The sequence below is a fragment of the Ambystoma mexicanum genome, chromosome 11 (genome assembly GCF_040938575.1).
Source record: "Ambystoma mexicanum isolate Mex_15411 chromosome 11, UKY_AmexF1_1, whole genome shotgun sequence".
Classification (NCBI taxonomy): Eukaryota; Metazoa; Chordata; class Amphibia; order Caudata; family Ambystomatidae; genus Ambystoma; species Ambystoma mexicanum.
The window spans coordinates 561,632,308-561,651,170 of record NC_090934.1 but is presented as its reverse complement, the minus strand read 5'-3'; the positions used below and the strand labels follow the sequence as shown (position 1 = coordinate 561,651,170).

At 45.9% G+C, this 18,863-nt stretch overlaps 1 protein-coding gene across 1 annotated transcript in view; it reads right to left on the bottom strand.

The window, feature by feature from the left end:
• The window catches only part of FBXO3 (F-box protein 3), a 1,552,568-nt gene that overhangs the window by 115,958 nt on the left and 1,417,747 nt on the right, over positions 1 to 18,863 (bottom strand). The window contains exon 10 of the mRNA XM_069623397.1: positions 8,032 to 8,222. Within this exon, the coding sequence (XP_069479498.1) occupies positions 8,032 to 8,222 (191 nt within the window). The remainder of the gene's footprint in view (positions 1 to 8,031; positions 8,223 to 18,863) is intronic.

Genomic DNA, 18,863 nt, shown 5'->3' with positions numbered 1-18,863 from the left:
GCACTCTGGACCCTGATGGGGTGAAAAGAGTCATAGAAGGACACACAGTACAGCCAAACACAGCCGCACGTGCACAACGAATAGAACAATACATTATTTGTGGTAAATAAACCACAAAGTCGGGGTAATACGTGACCATGCAATGCCTAATACCACAGGCATGCCTAAAGCAACCAAAACCAGGGGCGCTACCACCCGTACACACATACCCCTAACCATGCGTGACTTATACTGCAGTCACAACCCTACACTTACTGGGGGCGCTACCACCCAGATACCAAACCATTCACCTCGGATGACTGACCACAGTCAAGCTCTAACACTTGGTGGCGCTACCACCTCACACAGCCATACGTGGGATAACCATGCATAACTCATTACAGTCATGCCCCGACATATATGGTGGCGCTACCACCATAAACCCACGTACACTGTTTAACCCTGCGCGACTCATTACAATCACGCCCATACTGTACTGGAGGCGCTACCCCCAAACACCACATAACGTGGCACTACCTCCCAAATGCCCTTGTGCATATCATTCGACACCCATACTCATAATATTACTGAAGGGGCTACCCCCAGAAATCACATTTGGAAGGCACAAACATGCTGACCTGGCATTCACACCATCAGCAAAACCATGCCTATGTATCACACATAAGCTTCACCCAAAACCAAACACATGGGAGGCCCTACCCCCGCATTTACCCAACAATCATATCCACACCTATACAAGAAACAAATGAAGGCGCTATCCCCAATCTCACTAAATTCCCAGAGCCAACACAGATTTTCTATACTGTACACAATGCATCACATAAGAGATTATACAGTTCACATTGAATTGCTCTATACATTTGAAATGATGCATTTTTTTTAAAACCACCATATATCATGAATTCCGAACCAATCCACTCCTAATAGCCCATGTCGCAACTTAGCGACCAAAACGCTGAAAATCCTCAAGAAGGCTAGTTCTAGACTCTAATACAATACAATAAATGTCATGAGCACATTTCCATATCCAATCCTAAAAGTCCATGTCGCTATAAAGCGGCCTAAATGCTGAAAGTCCTCAAAAGGTTAATCCTAGTCTTCAAACATGACCCACACCACTCTCAAATAATCATGACAAATCCATGCAGCAAACACCCATACCGTTACCTGAAGTAGCTAAACAGAAATGCATTTGCTTAAAACAAGACGTCAACGTCACCTCCTATGTATCTACAAATCCTCAAAGTGTAAACATCCACTCTTAAAACACCAAATATCAGTGGCACAACACAAAAGGATAATATCACAAAAGGATACTTAAGTCCCTTCTCCTTGAATCCTTAGACGATAACCCGTCACCATCTCAGCGGTCTGTCCATCAGTTTTTAGACAACCAAACAGCACCTCAGCCCCCGCACCGTTCCTCCTTCGGTGGGGAGAATGATAGATCTCCAAGTCTGCGTTGCATTTACAATACATAGACTTATTCCCTCTCCATGCCGCTCAGAATGGATAAGTAGTACTCCAACGGGGCATCGCATACTTTCCCTTCGCTGGGTAGACCGCTACCTGGACGTCCCGCCACAGTACAACACAGCGCAGACTCAACTTCTGTGTGCCGTACTCTTCCTCAATGAAGATTACGCTGCGTCCTGAACACGCAGCCTCACGCCTTAAGGTTCCTTACTCGGAAATCCCCATCATTTCTCACCCTTGACGCGATGCAGCCGCATTGTTTAAGCCTCCCGATTCTTGAAACTCCTGAAAGTTCGGCTTGTTTAAACCTTGCAAGCAATGATTCCTGCATCTCCTGAGCATTCGGCTCATTCGACAACTCCGTTCACTTCCATACTGATGTCACCAATCCCTTGCCAGACACAGGGTAGTGAAGATCTCTGCTCACCCAACGGTCACTGTCTCTGGCATCTACTGACTCTGCTTTAAGCGCCATGATTCAGGGGTCAAGGGAGCAGACCGGAAAACACAGGATAATGCTAATCGGGTGAAAGGTTAAAGAGGTTGGTTTTCAAATCCTTTAAAAACTTTAGCGGTGTATCTCAGTCAGTCTGATGCTAGGTGGAAGAGCATTCCAGGCATGGGGCTGATGAGCGTTAAAGCTGCGTCCACCTGCCGAAACCAACTTGTACCTAGGTTCGATTGTGATCTGAGTCGACTACTTGGGGCGTATAACTGGATAAGTGCCTTGAGATATTCCAGGGCGGCATTGACCACACATTTGTGGGTCAGTGTTAGAAATTTGTGAGTGATACAATGCTTCACTGGAAGTCAGTGTAACACCCTTCTAGCCAGGGTAACATGAGAACATCTGGCAAAACCAGTAATGGCCCGCACAGCACCATTCTGAGTGACCTGAAGCATGGCTATAACAGAAGTGGTACACCCAGCAAGCAAGCTGTTGCAGTAATCTAGTCGAGTATTCACTAGGACTGCAGCTAAGGTTGCCAGGTGAGAAAGGGTTATATGTTGTGTAACAGTTTATTTATCAAGCCACAAGAAGATCTTACGGCTGCCACATGTTGACACATGGAGAGTTCAGCATTAAGAATCACTCCAAGTGTTTTACTTTTTTTTGTACCACAAGAGGAGTGTCCATGATAACAAACTTGGCACACTCTTCTGGTAAGGATCTCAACTTGTGACTTGGAGCGATGATAAGAAGTTCCGTTTTGCTTGCGTTTAATACCAGTGAGTTTACAGCCATCCAAACATGGATGGCCCTGTAAATGGAACTCAAGATTACGGAGTCCGCAGAATATGAGCCTGAGAGAGTGATAACCACTTGAGTGCCGTCAGCATAGTTAGCCACCAACACACCCAGGCTGAAAAGCCAGAGTAAAAAACGGATCATGTAGGTGTTGAACAGCATCGGGGCGATGCAAGACCCCCACCGGGACGCCACAGGTGATAAGGGCAGCGGAAGCATCGCCCACACCAACTCGTTCAGTTCTGGGGCCCAGAAATTAGGGAACCAGAGAGAAGCTTTAGGTGAACAGCCCGCAATTGATTGAAGTCTTTCGGCAAGGAGATCGTGACCTACAAGATCCAAAGCCCGAAAGCAAGTCTAACAGCATCGTAGCTATTGTTCTAATTACCTGTTCATGCTTGTATATAGGTTTCTCTCACTTTTGTACCTGTCATTATACTGTAAAGTGCTTTGGCTTAAAGCGCTATATAAATTCAATAAACAAACATAAAAACCCACTGGTCCATATTCTCAAGTAAGTTGGTCTTAAGATCCAGTGCCGAAAGCCCTTCCTGAACCCAGATTGACAAGGAAGAAGGATATTGTGGGTCTCGACATGATTCTGGAGTTGCAAGTGACCCACTTTGTCCAAAACCTTTAATAAAAATGGCACATTTTTGATTGGCCGATAATTATCAGGGCTAAAGGGATCCAAAGATTCCTTTTTAAAAAAGGGATTGACCAAGACCTTTAAAGTACAGAATCTCATAAGGTTGTGGATTACGTTTTAACTCATTTTTTCCTTACACATTACTTCTCTAAATCGGTTACTTACCTTGTTCCGTCTTCACTTACTTTGCTATGTTGCAGTTTTCCAAAATTGATCTAACTGTATTCAAAAGTAAAGTATTAATGCTCTGCAGCCAGAACACCCCGCAAAGTGAATATGAATAGTATTGTATGTTTAGTATAATACTTACCTGTGGTTTATAATTGCTAAAAGTTGTCGCAGGCCCAAATAAATAATTGTATCTTTATACACTCTGGCTGACTATCATTGACCCTTGCCCTTGGCCCTCACTGGCAAGTCAGCCTTTGAGTTAGGGCCAGGTCAAAGGCCTTAAAACCTCATCCAAGACTCTCTTGGAGTCAGTCCTGGCACCAGGCTCATAACCATCATGAAGACCAACATTAGAATGGGACTATTTACTTGGGACTATTTAACTTGGGGGAGGAGGGGGTTCAGCCAACATGGAGGCACACACATAGCTCAGTTACAAGGAACTGAGCTATGCGGTCTAGTCTTTTGGGTGTGGCAGGCCTGGGACTACTTTACCTGGACTACTTTGGGTGTGGCAGGGCTGGGACTATTTTACCTGGACTACTTTACCTGAGACTATTTAAACCGCACCCAAACAGCAGAACATGCTTTGCGTTATTCTGCTATGGGCAGCGTAATGCTCACCATGTCCAGTTCTTTGATGCCAGCTTACCTGAAACCAAGGACCTGCAGAGAGAGAAAGAACACTACGAAACTTACCTGGAAGGGTATCCGGTCTTCAATCCATCGCCGACTTCTGTTCCACTCACCTGAAGATACGAACTCCATCATCCGGCACGGCATGCATCCTGAAATACCATAACCTGGAAAGAGGAGAAAGAAAGACAGCATTAGTAAGCGTTTACTCACGTTTCCTCCCGAATGAAGAAAGCCACACAATTCTTACCTGGGTATTCATCTCCTGGTCAGTATCATTGCTGGAACATTACGGCGCTCGGCGAGGAACATCGCAACCTGCAAGGAGAGAAAAGACAGGTTAGCAATATAAAAAGCGAAACAGCGCTGCGCATCGCGCATTACTCACCGGGCAGCATCGCGCACACCGCGCTTTCACCTACCGGCCCATGCTCATCTTCAAACTGCATGACAACACCAAAATACCTTTCCATACCTAAAAGGAAAGAAGAAAGACATTATTATTCAAACTAAGAGGAACATAAGAACTGCATATAAATACTGTAAAGCAGAAAACCTACAGAGTCGCAGCAGGCCTGGATTCCCACAGGGGGGGGGCTTGCACCAGTGAAGTAACTTGGTCGCTGCTCGCCCCCCACATCTACGCGCCCCTGCCACGGGAAGCAGGACGGAGAATCCACCTTTTACAATATTAAGGTGAGGAGAAGGCCCAAGGGGGAGGAAGGAGTTGAGGCCAAGGGAGGTGGGAAAAAGACAATCTGGTATTGAATCCAGCTCTCCTATGTTGCAGACCTATCTTTAACCAGAGGCCTTACCAAGGGACCGGGAGAGGGTTCGAGAGTGCAAATCATCCAACCAGGGCTGGGTGGCGTCCCAGTGGATACCAGAGTTGTCTGTGTGCGCTTAACTGAACCCTTCACCACTCTCACACTTCTTAAGTCTAGGCCTTGCTGCTCAGTCACACAGTACCTCATTATCTTTACCTTATCACCAGAATAGGTTGGCCTCTCAGAATCTGTGCACAGAGCGAGAAAATGCAGCTTAACACCCTGTTTGGTATTAATTACTTTTATACTGGTTGCTTATCCTTGGGGCCTCTGGCACCAAAACCTTTGGTGTAGAATGAGTCCCTTATGTTTTGAAGGAAGCTCCCATGTGTGCTCCCCCTGCTCAAGTCTAATCTTTTCCATACTAGGAGTCTTTTCACAGACCTTTTTAGGAGTGTGCTAGCAAGTGCGCGTGGCCTTTCCGTTTGAAATAATTTTCTTAGGCCTTATTGCAAGCATGAACCTGCTTTGTTTGCAGGGTGTTTCTGAGTTCCTGACTCTCCAAGTGATATAATGGTATGAACAGTTATGCCAACTCTACAATATTATGTGAGCTGGTTTAAAAGTACAGTCAGCACTGTAAATAGACAAAGGGAATGTATACACAACATCTGTAAATCTATATATTATTATAAAGATGTGCATAATTTCATGGGCAAGGGATCAATAGACTACTCAATACCACATTTTTGGTTCACAGGGGTGCAAAAGCTGGTACAAATTAACCAGCCTTTTCATGACCGTGGTCCTCCGTCCTTCCATCGTCCCAAGCCTCGTGGCAAGAAAGCACTCTCACTGTATTTGTCCATTATACCGTGTACACTCCTTTCTTGGAAATGTGTAGGGTCTTGCTTTCACCATGGTCTTGTGAGGATATCACCTTGTTTCTTCTGCATCGGTTAAGTGCCTGATGCCACCACCCCTGGTGCTTTGGGACATCTGCAGAGGGATCAGATGTCCGGCAATTTACAATGATAGGATCATGGGGTCATCAGGCAAAACCCTATCTTTGACAGTAGTGGACTGCTGGCAGGTGGATTCCCGGGCCCTCGGGAGTGTGGTAAGGCTTCTCCGCCAATGCCTCTCTCCCTGACTTACACCATGAGTGAATATCTAGGTTCTGTGTCACTTTGACCATCGTAATGCTGTCATTCTCCATCTCCCGCTTTCTATTTTTCTTTTCCCGCTTTCCTTTGGTCTCCTGGTCCATCTCCTGGTGTTTTTTTCCCTCTTGTCCCTTTGCCTATCTACTACGTAGTCTTTCTTTCCCTCCCCTTCTTGTACCAGTCCTTTGTTCAACCCCGTCTTCTACATTGTTCTCTTTTTTTGCATCTGCCAATAGTTTCCTTTTCTTTCTCCTCTGCCTCCCTTTTCCTCCGCTTTCTAAACTTTCTCTTGGATCTCTGATCAGATTTATCTGTCCACTACCATCTCCTCTACTTTTACGTCTCATCTTCCATTCTCTACTCTTCTCTGTTCTTTCTATACCATCTCCTCTCTTGGTCTTTGGTCTTCTTGTTTCGCCTCTGCCTTTTCCTTCCTTGCCCTCTCTTGTTAACTTCCTTTTTTTCCCCTCTGGTTTATTTTGTCCTTCTTTCGCCATCTCGGCATCTCAATCCATCTCTGCTTCTCCCTTTTCCACCTCTACGTTCTCCCTCCTTCACCTGTGCCCATCTTTCTTTTTTCCTCCATCACCTCAATTTCTCTCCCCCACTGCTTCTGCTCTGTTTCCTCCTCGCCACACTCCGTCCTGCACTTGCTATTCAAATGGATTCCCATAGGGCCTTGTCCTCACCTCCCCTTTATTGCCTTGCAGGAAGGAGTTCAGATCATATAATTATTAAAGTGCCTGAAGGTGCACATGGCGTGTACACTATGTGGACTAAAAGTTTCCCAGGTGGCTTGCGGCCTTCAGTTTGCAGCATAGGCTGTCTGAGCTGAAGCAAAAGTTGAGCAAAGGGGAACAGCAAGAAAAATGGAAGTTGCTTGCAAGGCTGGACGGCACAATGTCACAAGCCCTATATTTGAATTGTAGGACCCAGTCCACCAATATTACTAGAGAAAATGGAATTGGAGAATTGAGTGCACAAGCGAAGGGTGGCAGTACTAAATAGCATGGAATACGCACATGCACTGTGGCGGACGGAGCGCAGCTTTGGTTTAGCAGTCCAATTAAGCAGTTCTCCACCTCTCTAGTAGGTGGCAGGTCATCCACTAGTTGGGCACACACACAGACGCACACACAGAAACGCACCACCTAGCCCCACTATCATGTACAAAGGTAATACTTAATACTGGTGGTTTTCTATTAAAAAAATAATCTCTCAAGCTACACGAGTATGTTCAATCTCAGACAAAAGAAAAAAGAGAGTTGGCAGTGATTTAAAAACACTAACGGGATAATTGTAGTTGTTGCAGAGTGCATGAATGTTGTGTAAAAACCATGCATAAAACGCTTTACACACGGTTTTAACACACAGCGTGATATTCCTGGATTTGTAATCGGAGTGGAATACATGGGTCAGAAGTAGCTATTTCACTACCCCCATTAGATCAATGTCACAAATCTGACAGCATCTCCAACTGCTCATGATTTTAATGCAGGAAGAAATGCTTTAGATTCCTACGGAACGTGCATGTTTTTTGCACCAACAAAAAGTAGGTGGATTCCAGAGGAATGCATATAAATGCCTCCCATCAAACATGAACATGGTGGCAGCATTTATGATTGTTTGCATGTACAGGTGTAAACATGTTCGGGAACTGAGCATCACCAGGATTTCTGTGCATTATTTACACCTGGATAAGCAAACAATCAATATTGCATGGAGAAGGCTGCTTCAACGAAGTGTACATATGCGGTCCTCTCCGTGCACTACCCAGGTTCCAGCAAAAGGAGTCCCAAAGTGGATGGTGGAAGGAGCATGTAAGAAAATGAAGACAATTAACAGCAAAGTAAGCATGTGTTCGCAGGGCGGTCATCAGCCTCCCAAATGCACAACTGAATAGGCCCAGCAACTTACCGAGTGTGCCGTAGACACTCTGAAAGTCGGACACACCATGTGAAACCTGGGGATGGTGACATTGAAGACCTCATCTTTCCTGCCAAGACGGTGGAAGGTGTAGTAGCCCTCCATGTAACCAGAGGTTGTAGAGAAGGTGGTGCAGCTGGTGTATTCATACACTTTACCAGGGCGAATTTTGGGATATTCTCCTGTAAATGCAAAAGTGTAGGATTGACAAACCAAAAGCAGTTTAGGCTTAATTGAAGAACTCTTTAAGAGCAAATTATGCTGTTAGTTTAAAGAAATAGTTTAACAACCGTATTCTGGGCTTATTTTTCAGATTCACCACCATATCAAAATAGGAAGCAACCCATTTTTAAAACATACATTTTGGCTATAATCCCTTGCTGGTTCACTCAAGTTGGGTCAGAAAACAAACAACTTAAAGAGCAAATTAATTTCCTATAGTAATGTACATTCTGATTAATACACTCGTTCAGCCACAGACCAAGTGGAATAGAAGTGACAAAATGGCATGCTTCATCAGGGCACCCTGACACTGGATGGGATGTGCGGTATACATATGGGCTGCGTGTCCCCACACCTCAGTGTAATTAAATTGACCATACTCAACAAGGTCAACGATATAGTTGTATACAGTCTTTATAACGAAAATGTAATAAAGAATGACTTTATAACGAAAATGATATAACGAAAAAATAACGAAAATGTATGTGGCAGTGAGGTAAAGGGTTAAATCTTGTGGGAAACGGTTGGGGTAGGTTTTTAGCTGTGGAAAACAGTGGTTTGGGGGACCCCCCTGGATAAAATGACATTTGATATTTTTTTTGGAATATAATTTTCCTTATATGGTCATTCGTTATAAATAATTTGTTATAAAGACATGTAACCCGAAGTAGTAGTACAGCCATGTGATTAGCTTAACACTTTTTGAGTGATCATAGAATTCCAAACAGAAGCGGAGTACTTGAAAAATTGTGCAAAGGAATCTTCAGGAGAAAGATCATAATCCTCCAAAAGAACATTACCAAATCAAAATAAATAATTAGCTGTTCTAATCAACGAATACCATCTTCACAGTTTACCCATATTTTAAAAGACTACCAAAACGGCACCATTATAAAGGGTAGTGGCCATAGATTAGAATCCCCCACCCTCAATCCGAGACATGAAAAAGTGGCAGCATGGCCAATATCCTACCAGTGTAAACCCCTCTGATTGGCGTAAGTAGCCATCTGACCCACAGTACAATGGAAGCAGATGCTTTTGGGAAAGTCTTTGAAGCCAGATTATAGTACGTTTTGATACACCGGATGATCCTTCGATAGATGGTATATTTGGGAAGAGCCTTAGATACTATGAACAGTTGACTGTCAAACAGGTCTTCTTGCACTGAGACACAGAGTAGCTGAGTTAGATTAAGGTGTTGGAACCGCTCCTCCATTTTCAGTGAACATGGACAGGGGAAAGCTCCAGAAGACTCATCCTCAGAGGGATGACACTCTAAGAGTGCCTTTGTCATCTTTGGAAGCCATGTTATCTTTAGGAAACCACCAGGAGGGGCATACCCACAGAAGACACCTGCACCTCGAAGCCTAGGTATGAAGAAGAGATTGCCATAAAAAGGTGCTATTTTGAGGAAGCAAATAACAAGAGTGCATATGCTCAAATAGAACCACCATCAAGCATGCCAAGTTCAATATGAAGTCCAAACACACTGGACAACAAAAGGCTATGGTGGAAAGGAATTCCTCTCTTCAGAACCTTCTTGACAGCTTGATTTGCACAATATGAATTGTGCTCAGTGTTCCTCTTAAAAATGCACACACCAGGGCCTATATCACAGCTGGTCTTGGCCAAGGACAACAAAAATTCTACAAAAGTAATGGAAAACAACAACGGTTCAACATTGTTAGCACAAAATATTACATTCAAGATATCACCAGAATGGTCGCAATCTTGGTGTCCCAGTCACTGAACCTCTGGGAATGAACAAACTGACAACCAGACTCTAATATAGGATCTGAACCCCAAATCGGACAGAAGAGTCATCCTCAGAGGAAGCATCCATGGAGGACATCTCAAAAGGTCCATGAGCTCTGATTTACTGAGTTCTGTCACATGACCAAGGGAACCCACAATTACTGACACTGGAATAAACTTGAAGGATTGTATTAAGAAGAAGTAAAACTTAAGACTACTGGATGGAAATTGTTTCGGGATTGCTCCAGCAAAGGTTGTCAGGAAACCTAGTCCTTGAAAGCAGGATTATATGGGATACATTACTCACCGTAATCGTATTTCTGTTGCTTGTATCTGCTTAGATCAACATGCTGTGCATAGGCCGACATCTAGTGGAAGCTGCGGAGTATTACAGTTGTTGTTTTCAGAACTCAAAAAAGGGACGTTGACCGGGCGTGCCAGTAATACTATCCCTAGTGTGATGTCCACTGTACCCATGATCCCTCACGCGTCGAGGTCCCTCAGATTGTTATTTTTCTGACATGAGGTAGCATGAGGTGTAGCGTGAGTACAGTTGTATCCAAGCAGATACGTATCAGACAAGCTCATAAGCATCCATGCGCCTTCGCTCTGAGAGGAGGAAGGGTGGGTTGTATGTGCATCTAAGCAGATACAAGCATCAGAAATACGATTACGGTGAGTAATGTATCCATTCTGAGGTTTGTGGAATCTGCTTAGATCACATGCTGTGCATAGATAAGTGAGCAGTTTAAGAAGAAGTAGGTGGGATGTGAGAAGGTTCATGAGTAAATGTCTAAGAACCGCGTGTCCCACTTGTGTATCTGTCTTGGAATGAGTGTCAGTGCAGTAGTGCTGTGTGAAAGTATGTATTGAGCTCCATGTAGGTGCTTTGCAAATACTGTTTAAAGGGACATTTGCAATGAAAGCCAGGGTGGCCCCTGTGCCTCTTGTGGAATAAGCCCTGGGCGTAAAAGGCAGTGTCTTATTTGATAGGGAACAGCACAGTTGTATACATCTGACTATCCACCTAGAGATGGCATTCTTTGAGATGCAGTCACCTTCTCTGTCTGGCGCTATGGAGACAAACAGCTGATCTGTTTTCCTCAGCGGTCTGGTATTGTCTACATAATAGAGGACCGTTCTCCTCACATCTAGTGTGTGGAGTTTTACATCAGTGGAGCTGTTGGGTTCCTGGAAGAAAGCCGGTAGCTCAATTGACTGGTTTACATGAAATTTGGAGATGAATTTAGGGGAGAACCTAGGGCGAGTACGTAAAACCAGCTTGTCTTTGTGTACAACAAAGAAAGGATCCTGCACTGACAATGCTTGAATTTCACTAACTCTTCTTATGAAAGTGATAGCCACTAAGAAGGCAATCTTATAAATCAGGTGTTTGAGACTAGACTTGTGCATTGGCTCAAAAGGGGGTCCCATGAGCTTAGCGAGTACCACATTGAGATCCCATCCTGGCTGCGGGTTTGAAATTGGAGGGTGGAGTCTCTTTACTCCTTCCATGAATGCGATGATGACAGGTACTTTCCACCATGAGACCTTATTATGGGAGGTGGTGTAGGCTGATAAAGCCGCCAGGTGGACCTTTAGGGAGTTGAATACTAACCCCACATCTAGCAAATGCAGAATATAAGTTAGAATGTGGGAAGGAGTACGTTCTATGGGGTTAATTTGTTTAGACTTGCACCAAATTACGAAACTTCTCCATTTGTCAAATGAACAGTGCTTAGTGTTTGGTTTTCTTGACTCTTTCAAGATATCCCTGCATCTCTGTGGCAGGTTCAGATGTCCGAACTCTATGACCTCAGGAGCCATGCTGCCAAGTTCATTGGCTGCGGGTGCACCATTAGTTCCTCGTGCTGAGTGAGTAGGTTGTACGGGCATGGGAGTTTGATGGGATCGCACATCGCCAGTCTGTGCAAATGTGGATACCATGGTTGTCTAGGAGAAACTAGGATAAGCGTCATTGGTTCCTTGGTCACTTTCCTCATGAGAGGTGTTGGGGAAAAAGCATAAGCAAATTTGCCCGACCAGTTCATCCATAGGGCGTTCCCCTTGGAGCCTGGCTGGGGAACCTGGACGCGAAGTCTGGGCATTGACTGTTTTCGCTTGTAGTGAACAAGTGTATTGTGAGGAAACCCCAATTGAGAGAAGAGGTTTTCTACGACTCCTTCGTGTAGACGCCACTCATGTTCCTCTGGTAGGGGATCTCTGCTCAATGAGTCTGCTAGAGAGTGGAGTTCCCCTGGAACATGCTGTGACGACAGGACCATCTTCCGTTTGAGTGCTCATTTCCAAATTTGCTGTGAAAGTCTGGACAGATTTGGAGAATGTGTGCCCCCCTGTTTGTTAATATAAAACATTGCTGTAGTGCTGTCTGTCAGGATTTGCACAGATTGGTTTGTCAAATGGGATTCGAATGCCTGAAGGGCTTTGAATACGGCCAGAAGCTCTAGCAGATTGATGTGGTTCTGAGCTGCAGTGCGAGACCACAGACCCTGAGCTGTGTGGTGAAGGTATTGAGCCTCCCACCTCGCTAGAGAAGCGTCTGTCGTGACAATCGCCTGTATCTCTGAATCGTAGAAGCGTTTCCCCTTCATTAGATTTTCCCTTGTCCACCAGCGAAGATTTTGTACAAGTGTTGGTGAAACGACCACTAGATCATCCCACTGACCACTTGCCGGAGATCACCGTTTCGCCAACCACTCCTGCATGGGTCACATGCGCAGGCACACATGAGAAACCAGGTAAATGCAAGATGCCATCATGCCTAGAAAACGCATAGCTTTGCGCACCCTTATCTGGCAGCCGGCCTGATAATGCAGTATTTGCAGTAACACATTTTGTACTCTTTCCTCTGACAGAAAGACCAACCCCTCTTGTGTGTTTAAGACAGCTCCTAGGAACTGTTTGGAAGTGCTTGGCACTAGGCTTGACTTTTTCTCATTGATGGAGAAGCCCAATTCAAAGAGAAGGTTGATTGTTCTTTGAATGTTTTGTCTGCAAATTAGGAGGGACTTCCCTGTAATGAGCCAGTCATCCAGGTAAGGGTACACTGGGATTGCCTCCCTGCGTAGGTGCGCTGCCACCACTGCCAGTACCTTTGTGAATACCCTTGGAGCAGAAGCTATTCCAAAGGGCAGCACTTTGAATTGGTAGTGCTGGTTTGCTACCTTGAAACGCAAGAATCTTCTGTGCACTGGGAACATTGAAAATTGAAAATAGGCATCTTTCATATCCAGTCTTGCCATGTAATCCCCCATTTTTAGTAGAGGGATTACCTCTTGTAGCGTAGTCATGCAGAACTTTTGTGGCTTGACATACTTGTTTGCAGGGCGCAAATCTAATCCTGGGCGCATTGTTAGATCTTTCTTTGGCTCAAGGAAGTAAGTTGAATAAATACACCTGTTTACCTGGTTGGCCGGGACAACTTCGATGGCGTCCTTTATAAGAAGTGTGACTATACGGTGGTGTTCTTCTTAATGGATCTTTTGTCGTGGGGGGTGGTCGTAGGGTCGTTGGAGGAGTTCTATACAGTATCCACCTGCTACTGTGGACAGCACCCATCTGTCTGCGGTGATTCCCTCTCATGCGTGGGTGAAGCTGGAAATGCACCCTCCTACTGGAGAGGCATGGGAGGGCACCTGAAGCGGAATGTCACTGCTTTTGAGGTGGTGTGCCACCTCGAGAGGAGTTGCCCCTCCCACAACTATGACCTCTGCGCTGTCCTCTAGGAAAGCCCTGGGAGGAGTGACCCCGATTATTTCCCCAGGACGAGCTTTGATTTTGACTTTAATTGGACCCCCATTGAGAACTTTGGCCGCAAAAACGGCGAAATCTGCCATTACCCCTATGGCCGGGAGGCTTGTTGGTGAGTTTGCCCAACGATTTAAGTGTGTCATACTCGTCCTTGGCTGTCTTAAGGGCATCCTCAACGGCCTTGCCGAAGAGCACATTGGGTTCAATAGGCATGTTAATTAGTGTGGCCTGCGTTTCTGGTCTTAAACCTGACTGCCGCAGCCAAGAATGACGTTTAATAACAGTACCCTGAGCAATGGTTCTTCCAACATTGTCTGCCGCTTCAAGGTTGGTCTTAAGTAAACAGCTTGACACTGCCCCACCCCCCCCCCCTTCTGCAGCCATCTGAGCTAGCTGGGACGTCAGGGGTTCTAGGGCAGACGAAAGTTAAGCCAACACTTTTGTCCCATTTGTGGCAGTTGTAACTGGCCAAAAGGGTTGCATTGCTTGCAATTCTGGTCTGATAAGCCACAGAGGAGGACATTTTTCTACCCATGGTTTAAATCTTTTTGCTTTCCTTTCTAGGGTGGGACCTCAGAGGAAGCAAGGGGGTTACACGCTCTTTTCCTAGTTTTTGTTACAACTAACGAGTCTGGCTTCAGCTGCCCTATAATATACAATGGGTCTGAAGGTGCAGGTTTAAATAGCTTCTCTACACGTGGGTTTACAGCCTGTGTAATGTTAGGGGTTTCTAATGACTGTAGTATCCTGCGCTGTACTAACTTGAGTAGAGGAATACACTGTGCCATTGTTTTCTTGTCCCCAAGGATCTGTTCCACAAAGTCATTATCCTCTTGTACCTCCTGGGTGTCTAATTGAAAGTGCTCCGCCGCACTTCATTAAGAAGGGGTTGGTTATCAATAGGAGAATCAACAATTGGTGGGTCCTGATCAATAGGCGAGTCTATAGATACATATTGGCCTCTGGGTCAGCCTCTTGGTCTTCATCATCCCCATAATAAGGGACTGCTTTATCATCCTCGTACTGAGGGTCAGCTGCCTCGACAATAGAGAGATCTTCGTCCTCGGATTCCGGGTCAGAGAGATCTATGACTGTGCTTTGCGCTGGAATATCTGTACGAGACCTTTTGGAGGGGGGTTGAGTAGGTTGTGCAGAGACATGTGACCCAGAGGGTGCTGTGGTGTGGGGAGTCGAGTGGAAACTCTGGAAGTATGCAGGGTCTTTTTCGTAGAAATTGGCCATAAAGGTCATCACCCTGTCTATGTCTTCTGAAGAAAGTCCTAAGTCTTCATCTGTGGGAGGTATTACCCCATATTTTTTCAGGCCTAGCCTCTATAGGTTTATCCTTATGAGGGATGAGCCTAGATTCTTTAGTTTTTTTTCCTCAGGAGGTTTTTTTCTCTCCGTAAGAGGGCTTTTATACCTATGAGGGGTCTTTGAGGATTTCTTCTTGTGTTCTTTCCCCCCCACCCTGGTGCCCAGAGCCATGCTTATCTGACTTTTTGAGGCCTACTACCTGATCTGACACAGAGCATCGACTTTCGGATGCGGGTAGGGCTGAGGCCTCCTCTGCGTACGTTCAGCCCTCGGAGGGAGTTTTACGCGCGACACTCTTGCCGTCTTTCGACGGTTGGGCCCTGTCATGTCGCGATCTCCAACGAGAGTGCCCAGAGGACAGGGACTCAACAGACCTTTCCCTGGGTGTTGAGCGTTGTCGATCGCTCGACCCATGTGTCAGATCTCGACTTGGGGTTATGTGTTTAGTGGTGGATGTTTTTGCTGCGCTGCCGCTGCCGGGTGTAGTCCCCACAACAGTGCCGCCGGCCTGTCCGCCGGGGTCGGAGGCCTGCGCTTGGATACATGAAGCTACCCCGTCGCCCTCGCCGTCGGAAACAACAGTGTCGCTGCCATCACTGAAAGCCCCTTCTACCTCCATGGCCTTGAGTTGCCTGGCATAGTGGGCCCAGCGTTTTGTCGAGCAGTCCTTTAAAGTCTTGGACTTGAAGAGCCTACACGCTCGACAAGAACCCTCGACATGGTCTCTTGGGAGACACAAATTCCAGAGTAAATGCTTATCGACGCAGGGAAATTTACGATTGCACTTGGGGCAAAATTTAAATGGGGTCTTGCCCATAACTACAAACTATGGCAGCTGGGCGAGAGTAGTGTAGGAAAAGGGGCATATACATCCTAAAGTGACCTTCCCCCTCTCTCCCTACTGCCTGGGCCGAGGTCCGGGGCGGCCTTCCAAGGCGAACGGTCTGCAGTGGTAGTCTTTCGACGGGCAGTCTCTTTCTCTTCACCGGCGTGATGTTTCAAATGTCGGTGAAGAAAAGGATAGAAAGAGTGAACTATTAGTAATTGAAATAAGTAAATGGCTTTACGCCGAAAGAGGAACTCCGCTACACGTGTCCGTCTAGAATGGCGGAATAAAAACAATCTTAGGGACCTCGATGCATGAGGGATCATGGGTACAGTGGACTTCACACTAGGGACAGTATTACTGGAACGCCCTGTCGACGTCCCTTTTCGAGTTTCGAAAACAACAACTGTAATACTCAGCAACTTCCACTAGATGTCGGCCTATGCACAGCATGTGATCTAAGCAGATTCCACAAGCCTCATAAATAAAGTTCCAGACAGGAATGTCTCTTGTTTAGTGATTTCTAGACCCCCCGAGTTATTCTTCCTTCTTCTGGGGACCACATGGCATCTCCGCCTCTCGGGATTTGAAGGCTTACCCCCTTTGCCAAGCGTCCCAAATGTTCACCCCTTTCTGGGGCTTTCCGTTTTGTAATTTACTCGCCTCATCCAGGGATAAGGGGTTCTCCCCTCCCTCGGTTAAAAATCCCCTCTCCTGCGGGTCAAAGTCACTCTCTCTTTCTTCCTCTCTTCACTGTAGCACACCTTTCTTCTGAGCACACGGGGGTCCCCTCAATAGAGCATACCCCTACTCTGTGGTTTAAGGGGCCCGCCTCTTCTGTTACACCTCCCCTCTTCCAGGGATCAAGGTCACTCACTCTCTTACTTTGTTTCACCTGCACCTCCTCTAGGATCAGGGGCCTTTTTCTTCTGGCATCAATGGGCTCCCCTACCCCTCAGTGGAGCACACAGCTTCTGGGGATCCAGGGGCTCACCTTTTCCTCATGGAATCAAAATCTCTTCTGGGCTTAAAGGATCTCTAATCCCCCTTACTGGATCGCACCCTTCTTCTGGGCTCAAGGAGATACCCCTCTCTGGTACGCTCCAGCTTTCTGAACAAACTCCTCTCTGCAGCTCTCACCCCATAGACACCTGTGTCATTCATAGCCTCAGTTAGAAGACTTCATCATTCTCCTATTGGCTGAGGAAAGATTTAAATTGATTGGTTAAATGGCTTCCTATTCCAAGCTAGGGGAGAGAAGCCTTTAAAAAGGCATGCCACCAGTTTGGATTTCTTTCAGATTGGTGTCACCCAGGCGCTTCCCTGTTCTTGGCAGGATAGCATCTTAGTCCCTGTGCATAAGAAGGGTGATTGAACTGACCCATATAATTATCGCCTTCTGGCCATGCTAGACGTTTCATCCAAGGCATTTGCACATTTTCTGTTGGACGAGCTGAGCGCATGGGCAGAAGAGAACATTATTCCCTGGAATCAGACTGGCTTCAGGAAGGGATGCTCTACATCGGTCGACATCTTAGTACTCTCCTCCATAGTGGAACAGACATGGCTGATCCGCAATCAGCCTATATATGCAGTGTTTATAGATTATAGCGTTGCCTTTGATACAGTGGATCGAGCTAGGCTGTGAAGGAAGCTTGAGGGTTGGGGGATCCCACCGGGTCTTTTGCGGATGATTGTATTGCTCCATTCCAATACATGTGTCAAAATAAGGTTTGAGGGAGAAGGTGGAACCCTCTGCCTGGATTTCAACGGAAGTGGGTCTGAAGCAGGGCCGTCTCCTTGCACGGATCCTTTTCAATATTTATCTTTCTGACATGGGCCTTGCATTGGTGAATTCTAGAGCTCTTCCACCGAAGCTAGGCGATACGGTCGTATTATGGATGGGTTATGCGGACAACATTGTCATCCTGGACCTGACGTCAGGTGGCCTCCAATCTTCCCTGGATAACCTCGCCTATTCAGCTCTGAACTTCTTAAGGGTAAACATCAACAAAACTAAGATTGCGGTCTTTGAAACATCTTATAGACATGCGGCTATAGTGGGATGGAATATGAAGGGTGTGGTAATCAAGGTTGTGTTCCAGTCTGTTTACTTGGGTGTTTCTTTTGAAGCAAGACCCAGAGGTTTGTCCCGCCTGTGTGGTTTTAGGGTGCATATGGCTTCGAATTGTGGGGGCTATATGCTCCTTTGCATGACAGGGTGGAGGCTACTCAGTGGGGATATTGCTGAAGTTGTTCTCTGCAAAGGTTGTGCCAATACTGTGCTACGCAGCCAAGGTTTGGGGCTCTGGCAATTTGGATCCAATTGCTAAGTTTACGGTTAACCTCTTAAAGCGTCTGGTAAGACTACCCTCTTTTGTACCAGCCGAGATCATCGCCCTGGAATTTGATCTCATCATGACCACTGAACGCATTGTGCTCAGCAGCTTGATGCTGTATTGGAAACTCGCACATGCTCAAGCTAATACCTTGATGGGGATTCTGTTTAATGCGTTTGCTACTAAGGCTGTTTATATGAAGAAATCAACATTGGGTAAGATACTGAGCATGGTTGATCAATGGGTTGGTAGCAATCGGGAGGGTATGTTGACGTTAAGTACTAACCAATTTAAAACTGCAATGAAAGGGAAATTGGTTTCTCTCAAACGTGAGCAAATCGTTGTTACTCTGGCTGCTAAATCCACCGCAGCGGTTTATTTCCGTATATACTCGAAAGACAACTGGCGCCTACCTACATCCGCAACTTTGTGGGGCATTCCATTGTGTGGGACTATCTTCGAATCAAATTTAATGCAGTCAGCACCTTTGAAATTGTTGGCTGATAGTCTAAAATTCTCTGGGTGGACAGATGTTGCCAGATCTGTGGTAATGGTGAGGTGGAAACTGTACAACATCTCCTGACAAACTGATG